This window comes from Crocodylus siamensis, chromosome 6 (genome assembly GCF_052110815.1).
Source record: "Crocodylus siamensis isolate JL-2025a chromosome 6, ASM5211081v1, whole genome shotgun sequence".
Classification (NCBI taxonomy): domain Eukaryota; kingdom Metazoa; phylum Chordata; order Crocodylia; family Crocodylidae; genus Crocodylus; species Crocodylus siamensis.
The window spans coordinates 48,025,816-48,035,626 of record NC_143400.1 but is presented as its reverse complement, the minus strand read 5'-3'; the positions used below and the strand labels follow the sequence as shown (position 1 = coordinate 48,035,626).

The following is a 9,811-nucleotide window of genomic DNA, read 5'->3' as shown; positions in this document are numbered from 1 at the left end:
TAATTTTCTATGATTACTCAATGCTAACACCTTAGCAGGCATAATACCACTTACTCTGCATCCATGTAGTGTAACACACACCTCCTACTGGTATAATATTCTTTCTTAGACAAGCTGTCAATGTGAGGTGGATACTCTTAACTGCTTTGGACCTGCTTTTATATTAGTTATGTATGCTATGGTAGCCTTCAAAATTGATTTTGAACATATTTGTGTCCTCACAAACAATTTTGGATTGGTGTAATTTACTGGTCTGAACTGAATTGCTGAAATGTTGTATGTAGATATACTCCAGTCTTTTGCTCCACCCCCCCCCCGCCCCTACTCCAGAGCTGATAAAGAATGTTGTTTCTCTTTAAACCAAAAGTGAAGTATAAACATGATGCTCTTTTATTAATAGTAGGCTCCTATTCGGTGTTTCTTGCCAGTTTGGGCTCTTACGTTCTGGCTCAGATTTCTTCATGATTCTTTAGTCATTACAAATGCATACAAAAGCACACACACATTTACACATCTCATTGTGCTCAGGTTCGTATCTTCCTCATTCTCTGTTTCTGGGACTCTCCAAACACTTATGTACTAGTTGCCTCCCCTGCCCATGAAACCACCATGGACCCAGAAGGGTTGAAGCAGGAGCTGGTGGTGAGCTGGGGAGCTTGGAGGCCCCAGTACTGGTGGGAGTGGGGAGAAGGCAGCTGGAGCAGGCAGTGGAGGAAAGTGGTAATGGGAGTGGGGAACAGCTGGATGGTGTGGAAAAGTGCAGGGAGCCAAAGAGTTCAGGGTGGTGGGAGCCTGTGGTCCACAATTTAAGCATTCACAGGCTGTATGGAGCCTGTGGACCAACAGTTGGACAGCCCAGCCCAAGCTTATAGTAGGGGATGAATTCTACAAGATTGGGTTTTAGAGATACCCAGGGATCTCATGGATGCAATTACAACTGCATGTCTACCCTAGGAGATTTTGCCATCAAGCATCTTTGGATGGCAAATATTTGTTTGTGAACCAGGAAAGAGAGAAAGAGTGGAACTTGTTTGTAGTCTGACTATTACCTCCTCAAGCTTGGAGTCAGAAATTACTTTAGGGCCAGAAAGGGGAGCGAGCCTAATTTGTTGCTGGTTTAGAAGACTAACGTAGAGAAACAGGCTTGAGAGATCTTCTGGGGATAACTTTATATCTAAGTTTGAGCATTCTGGGTCAACCATGAGTCCCCCTTCTGTGCCCTACTATCCTGTTTGCTGCCTGCCCTCTGTGATGTTCATTCTATACAATTTCCCCATGAAGCTGGAATGAGGATAACAATGTAATGGAGCATATCTGAGTCAGAAAACAATGAATTTGCTTCTCTAAAATCTGTGCTGTTGATTTTTTTGAAAACAGGAGTGAATATTTCTTTGTTACAGTCACAGCTCCAGAGGTGGGTGCAGGTCTGGCCCCTCCTTTGTTCTCTCCAACTACACTCCAAATGGATGTCAGATCTGATGCCTTCACTTTTCTTGAGGTGAAGTTCTCAGGTTCTTCCATTCCTGCACCAGGTTCTACTTACAGTGCTTTCTCTCTCTACTAGGCATAGTTGGCCTTGGTGCTATCAAGTCTCTCAGCAGGTTACAGCTGTGTAGGGATGCAGACCTGGGCAATGCAAAAGTGACTGTTTCCAGTTGTTGCAGCAATCATGATTTTTCCCGCCTCCTCCCCAGATTGGCACAGATTGTAACTAACAATAAAGGAAGTGACTCAACAGCCCTTTTAATCAAAGTACTATTTAATCTTACCATTAGGGACACAGAAAATTCGGTCAAGGCAAAGTTGGCACAAGAACAAATAGGCATAAGGTGGCAATTAATAAACTTAAGCTTGGGATATGATGATGCTGCTAATAATCAGGGGTTCCAGAATGGCCTTCCAGCAAAAGAACTGGAGCTCAAGATGCAGCTAAATGGGTTCATGGAATGGATTGAATGGCGAGGTTGGCAGCATACACAGGGGACTTGAGTCATTGACACAGGAGTCCTCTTACAGTTCAGTGTACATTCCTGTAAAAGATTTACTTTTTTTTAATGACAGAAGGCCTATATGTATATGCATCTCTCATGAGACTTGAGGCTTAATAGCCACTGTCCCTCAAAGCTTCAGAGTCCCAACAATTTCAGATCCCCCATAAACAGCTCCTTGCCCCCTGGACTGTTAAGTCCTTTTGATTAGCGAGTTCTTACTGTCGGCAATAAACCGAAACAAACTGCGTGCAGTTGGCTACAGGCAAAAATGTTCTTTACAATTCATAATTCAGGTACATACTGAAACATTTGCTCTGAGATGTCTTATCTCCGGGCAGCATCATTTCTTCCTGTTTCTTCTTCAACAGCACTGCTGATTTAAACCGCTACACTCATACAATAAACACTTGCTAGTTATGAAACATACTGTATTCTTAAATAATTAAAGAATTGATCCATATCTGTCCCTGTTACCATGATAAATGGGTTTGACACTGGAATTGCATGTAGTCAAGTCCAAGGATTTTCCAGTCTCTTTTCAGAGCAATTCTATTTCAACTGAAGTTTGTTTGCTCATCTGCTTCACACCATCCCATCTTTGACTGTTCTACTTAATATTTTTAACACGGCCTTTTTCACTTCTTGGTTCCTCAAGCTATATATAATGGGGTTCAGCATTGGAGTGAAAATACTGTAAGCCAAAGAGATGAATTTGTCCCGGTCCTGTGAGTGACTTGTAGTCGGCTTCAGGTATTTCACCATAACAGAGCCATAAAATAAGATGAGAACTATTAGGTGGGAAGTACAAGTTGAGAAAGCTTTGTGTTTCCCTTCTACTGAGCTCATTTTCAGAATGGTAGAGATGATGTTAACATATGAACTCAGAGTGATGAGGAAAGCCAACAATCCTAATGTTATACCAACAGTGTAAACCACCATTCGGTTGGCAAAAGGGTCACTACAAGAGAGCATGAACACCTGTGGTGGCTCACAGCTGAAGTGGTTAATTATATTGGGCCCACAAAAATGAAGCTTCGTTAGGAGCAGGGTGTTTGGAAAGGCATAGAGAAATGCAGTTATCCACGCGCTGCATGCCAGCTGGACGTGAGCCCATTGTTTCATGATTGTAGTGTAATGCAAAGGATGGCATATAGCAGCATATCGATCATAGGCCATCACTGAGAGAAGCAAGCCTTCAGCTACAATGAAGAAAATTACAAAAAACAGCTGGGTGGTGCAGCCACTGAGGGAAATCGTTTTTCTCTCCACCAAGAAGTTCACCAGCATCTTCGGGACAGTGACCGAGGAATAACAGATGTCAAGGAAAGATAAGTTACTCAGGAAGAAGTACATGGGGGTGTGGAGGTGAGGGTCAGTTCGTATCACAAGCATGATCACCACATTTCCCAGCAAGGTGATTATATATATAATCAAAAATACCAAAAAGAGGAAAATCTGGACAGAGGGAGAAGTGGAGAGTCCTAAGAGAATAAATTCGCTTACTGTGGTTTGATTTTCTGGAACCATTGTTTCAGAGGAGCTATAGCCTGTAGGAGGAGAAGAAATTCAAATGATATCCCATTTTCATGTGTTCAGACAAAATCAATTCCCTCCCCACATTCAAGACGCATACTAAGCGCTGGATTTCCTACAATGTGATGGGTCAAATTCTGTTCCCAGTGACAGCTAGCAATTAACACATACCCCAGTTGCCTTCTGCAGCATGAGCTCACATTTATAGTGGCATTAAGTACAGATGCGTGTGGCCCAGCACCTGCAATTCTTTAAGCTCAAATACATGGTAAAATAAACAAGATCTGGGTTTCTCTTAACTTCCCACCTGGTATACTGAATATGAACCCAACAAGGGCTGTATAGTTCTCTGTCCACTATGCAGTTTTGAGATCATCTCTACTATATACAATAATATGCATTTAGTTGGAGAGCTGTAATGCACTTGAGTGTTATGTGTTTTCCCCCTGTGAACAGTGTTGCTTAAAACAATTGTTTTAATTATCTGCAGGAAATTGTGCCTTTCAGTCAAAAGACTTGAAAACCTCACAATGGATTTTTCTTCACTTTATGGTTATCTAATGCCAAGAAGTTTCAGGAAAAAACTGCCAGGAAAGAAAATGGTCTGAAAAGGCAAGTATATAATGATGATGATAATAATAATCCCCAAAACAAACAAACATACAAACCCTTCAAATGTTCAGGGTTTGGCAGATCTTTTCCAATGTTGGGTGCTCAGTTTTCCAATGAAAATGTATTAAACAAAAACAAAACTAACAAAATCAGAAACAACTCAAAGTTGCTTCACAAATACCATGTCTTACTGCAGAACTTCAGAGTAATACTGAGCTACAAACTCACCTCTCTGTTTGCTGTGCACACAAGCCCATGATTAATCCAACTGTCCGGTGGATACAGTTCCTCTAAATTTAAGTACTTGTAAATTAAAACAGAGTGCCAGATCATCTTTTTTCCTGTTAATCCTGAACTGAAACAATGTGAAGGAAGGTGCATGCTCTGTGTATGCAACAATCACAAACTGCCCAAACATCTTGCCATACTCCACTATGTTAAGTTACACCACTGGAAGATTTGGTTCAAAATTTAAATGGAAAGTTGAGGGTTAAATTCTGCTTTCAGTTCCAGTAAGCTAAGTAAATCAGCATCATCTTTAGTGTGGGCAGAGTGGTTAATTTAGGTACAGTTTTAAAATTAATCTTATTTTTTGTAATTGTGAGTGGTTCTTCACATTTAGATTATGGGCAAAAGGCCAGAATCAATGGGTGAAATTTTTGTGGTCTATGTGATAGAGGATGTCAAATTGGACAATGATAGAAGCCCTTTCAGGTTTAATATGTATATTTAGCATGCACATATGCCCACGCATGCATGTGTGTGTTTGTGTAGGTGTATGTACACACACACACACACACAGAAGACCATGGCAATTAGAGATGATTTGGCATTTTTCTGTTAGGTTTTATTAGTCAGAAAATTCCGGTTTATCAAAACTCACATTTTTTGCAGAGCTATGCTAATTTTGATGAAAATCCTTCAAAGACAAATGTCTCAGGTACTGGAATGTCTAGTTAAAACTTGGAAAAGAAATGTCTCTGAAGGCTCTGCTAGATACGGCACTCAGCTGGAGATCAAAGTGCAAGCTGTTCTCCCACCTTCTCGGTGAGTGCCCTACCCATGTGTGACGGCTGCCTTTATATGTTGCTGCTATTACAGTTTTATAAATCACTAAATAATTTTATTTGGTAAGAGGGAGTCTGAGTCTAAAGGCCAGTGGCCAGCCTCTTAACAACAAGAAGTAATGGAAGAATAACAGGGCAGGGGGTTGAATCTTGGGTTCTCACAGCTCAAGGTCTCCAAAACTCATAGCCACCCAGCTGCTCAGAGATTTTTCTGGTGCTTTTTCTGAGAAAACTTCAGTGTGGAGTGAAAAAATTTTTGGAACTGTGACGTTTCATGGCAACAGGAATCCTCTCCCTGACCCAAGTCTAATTGCCAGTACTGATTGCATTTCCTCCAAATTATTTTTCTGTCATCTTAATGCCCAGACATGCAGAAACATTTTTAACCTCCCTGATTGAAACACAAATGATGCTTACCGCACAAGAGGTCTTCTAATGCCTACCCTTTCTTCATCAGCTGCATGAAGAAGTGACTGCTGCATATGCAGAGCTTACGCCCTTCTTTCACATTGTGTCTGTTCAGAGTTAAGAACAACTTTCCAGCCTCTCTTATATCCTCTTGGGCTCATACCCGTGGGCAGCTGTCTGTCTTGCTGTCCAAAGGGAAATCACTGGAAGGTTTGTTTTGTGATGAGCAAACATTACATAAGAGACATCACTCATTTGAGAAGGGAATTTATTTTCCTGTTTTGCTTTGGGACTATGAGATGCTAGGAGCCAGACAATCATTTGTTTTATTCCTGAGGAGAGACGCAGGGGTTGTTCATCCTCTCACCCAAATCAGTGCTGTCTCAAATGCTTTTAGTGGGCTAGATTATGCCATTCTTCCCAGCCCAATGAAGGACTGGTACCTGAAAAGCACTGATCCAGCACTAGCCTTCATAGTGATTTACCTCAGAGACATCTCTTTGAGATGCAGGACCTTCCTAATGTTTTCCTTTCTTTCAACAGTTACTAATTTCTTCTGGACTATGCCAGAATATGACATCTCCTGCACTGGGTGGCGGTGCTAGCTAGCTGGGTAGAAGTACCCATTTTCTGCTAGTCTAGAGGCATTTTTAGCACTTAAATCCAGGAACAGAATTTTTCTCGGTGCATAATAGCCCTGCCATATGGGATAACTGTGTAGGCACCCAAGCTGGAAGAGTGAGAAGTAGCGCACTGTCCTCTCTTCCCCACAGTAGTCGAGTATTCTCAACTACTAGATTCTCCTAACCCAAAAGGGGTTTGAACCTGAGACGCTTTGACTTTCCAACATAGTACTCTAGCATCACATACAGGTCAGGCCTTTCTCCAGCACTTTTTTTGAAGTTGGCCCACAGGACAGCTGAGAAGGAGGTCTGTGGGAGGTATATGGTGACCACTGATTGCTTCTTGATATTATTAATGTTTCATAACCAGTACTTAGAATTTGGCAATCCCTTGCATTTGACAACTTTCAAAATAGCTGGCTTTGTATTCAGCAAGTGACAGCCTCTTGGAATAGTGTCGTCTTGGATAAAACCGTAATAACTTCTTTCATGTTGAGAGAGTAACGGCCTGTGGCCCTCAAAAGTCAACATTTTTTTTAAAATATGATTTTATCCCAACCCTCAGTCCTTGCTACAATGACACTGGGTTGATTAAATTCCTGGACCTAGTATTTTTCAGTTATACTTCCTACATTTCTGTTAACTCTGACATCCTACATCTATATCACTGCCACCATTCGAAGACTCTCTTCTACCAGTGCGAGGCAGAGGGTCTTTTCTATCAGTTTTTCTCTCCTCATCATAGTTTCCCCTTCCTATGAAGCTGTTGTTATTATCTATATGGATGCCATCATTCAGCACTTCTTATAAATAAGGCTGAAGTAGTCTCTGTCTACTGTATTGTCCTGACTCCCATAATCTACTCCTTCATGTTGCCTGACAAAGGAAGCAGGTAAAGGAGGCTTTAAAGAAAGGTAGGGGCAAAGTGTGGTCTTTTCATAGGCCAGTCAAATTCCTACATGATACAAGATTAGACTACTGGTTTTACATTTAATATTATCTCATTGTGTTAATCCCCTCATGGAAGAAAATCCAGTCACTCGTATTTTGTGTGTATGCGTTACAATAGGTCAAATATTGAGGTCAGAATGAACCAGCTGTTACTTCACTTGGTCATCCCTCTTATTACTTCCTATCCCTACTCTCAAAGACACATGTCCCCCTGCCTATCTGTTACCTATAAAGTCAGACCTACTTTTGCTTTGTAAATTATGATAGGTGAGATCCTTGGTTCTCTGTATCCTCAATAAGAACAAAGAACTGGTAGAAATCTGGTACGTAGAATCTAGTCCCCTGCAATCACAGGCAACCACATTACATGCCTCCTTTCAGAAAGACTGGCTCCATCTTAAACATTAATTAGGTTGTTTTTTTTTTACTTCAGTTTATTTCACAAGAACTGTAATCAAGGCACCTAAGTCCCTTAGGTAGTCTTAAAAGAATTCTCATGATACCCGTCCTCCTGCTTCTATGGAGAAATGTTGCAACCTGGACCTTGTGGATTCATAAATTTAATTCCTCAACTATTGACATGAAAGCAGTGTTTGCATTCCCTTTTGCAGAGATTATATACTGTGGGGGGGGGCGGGGGGGAGCTGAGAAGGTGTGGTGGAATCTGAGTGCTGTGGAATTGAAGTTTCATGCATCAAGCCTGAGAAGCTCCTGAATGCTCCGGGGCTGCATATGAACTTGTGAGTTGGTAAATTTAGCAGTTAAGAAACTCCTCTGAACTGACCTCACTGAAGAATATAGGAGCCCTGAAGATTTTTATTCAAGCTGTATGGCACTTTAAAGCTTTTTCACACGGCACTTTAAAGCATTTTCATTATTATTCAAAACCTGTTTTTCACTTTTTCCTGCTTCCTGAGATCCTTGGAAAATTGGGGTTCACTTGCATTTTCAAGAGCTTCATCTTTAGGTGGGCTGTTCATTTTTCCTTTATATGGCTGCTTTGAGGCGGCTTTCATAGAAGTGTCTTTTTATGTTTGTATCCCAAGTTGAAACATACGTATAGTTAAGAGGGATTTAATGAAGATACTGGTGATATTATTGGCAGATTCTCATCACTGGTAGTAAATAGGGGAGACATGCACAATAGCATCAAATGTTGAGCAAGGAAAGAGCTTGAGAAGACCTCTAGAGCTAGTTTTATTTCATCTCTGATATTATGGGCTACAACTATGCCTGTGAGTACTTAGAATTACATGGGTTATATAAGAACCTGAAGTTGCTTATGTTTCAAAATTTTTGCTCATCTAACTAAAACTTAAGTCTGGGACTTCAAAAATAGCAATATACTGGGATTGGGAACAAACGCATTGAAGGAGGAGCAAGGATAACAGCAAGAACAACTCTCACCTTTACTGACTATGGATTACACATTTATTGCTGAGCATTTTATTTTTTGTGAAAAATAATAAGTTAATCAAAAATGAAATTTCAGTGGTGACCACAACTAATTGCTCATTTGAGTCAAACTCATCTAATATTTTCAGCTGGGAAAATAAAGTTTAAAACATTGAAACATTTAATTTAAAGATCTTTTAAAATAAAATGAGATGTTTCATTTAGGAGATGACAAAATGTGTTGTTTGGCTCTTTCAAAACAAGTCTGGGGATTTTCATTTTGAAGCAACTTTTTCAGTTAAAAACAGACTGAAACATTTGAAAAGACTAGACTAATTTGAAAATAACATAAGTCATTGTGTCAGGTCAAACACATGCATCAGTTTGACCTGAAAGAAAAAACAATATCAGTATAGAAAGAATGCTAATGGGATACTGAATTGTATTGGTAGGAGTGCTGCCAGCAGATCAAGGGAAGTGATTATTCCCCTCTATTCAGCACTGATGAGGCCACATCTTGAGTACTGTGTCCCGTTTTGGACTCCCCACTACAGAAAGAATGTGGATAAATTGGAGAGAGTCCAGAGGAAGATGACAAATGGATTGGGGGCTAGAGCACAGGATTGATGAGGAGAAATGGAGAGAAGTGGGCTTATTTAGTCTAGAGAAGAGAAGACTGAAGGGGGATTTAATAGCATCATAGTTTCTAGGGTCGGAAGGGACCTGAGCAGATCATCAAGTCCGACCCCCTGCCATGGCAGGAAAGAGTACTGGGGTCAAACGACCCCAGCAAGGTGTACATCTAACCTCCTCTTAAAGACCCCCAGGGTAGGAGCCAGCACCACTTCTCTTGGAAGTTGGTTCCAGATCCTATCTGCCCTGACCATGAATTAGCGCCTCCTGATATCTAGTCTGAATCTACCCCCTGCCAGCTTGTGACCATTATTCCTGGTCACTCCTGGCAGTGCTCAGGGGAACAGGGACTCCCCCAATGCCTGCTGGTCCCCTCTGACTAGTTTGTAACAGGCCACTAGATCCCCCCTGAGCCTTCTCTTGTGGAGGCTGAACAGGTTCAGGTCCCATAACCTCTCCTCATAGGACCTGCCCTGCTGCCCCCGATCATGCGAGTAGCCCTCCTCTGGACCCTCTCTATGTTGTCCACATCCCTCCTGAAGTGCGGCGCCCAGAACTGGACACAGTACTCCAACTGCAGCCTGACCAGTGCCGCATA

At 41.4% G+C, this 9,811-nt stretch overlaps 1 protein-coding gene across 1 annotated transcript; it reads right to left on the bottom strand.

The window, feature by feature from the left end:
* Nucleotides 1-2,573: 2,573 nt before the first annotated feature.
* Nucleotides 2,574-3,518, bottom strand: LOC149862710 (olfactory receptor 5V1-like). The gene has a single exon (XM_090053039.1). The coding sequence runs from the start codon at nucleotides 3,516-3,518 to the stop codon at nucleotides 2,574-2,576; it is 945 nt and encodes a 314-aa protein (XP_089909165.1).
* Nucleotides 3,519-9,811: the final 6,293 nt, after the last annotated feature.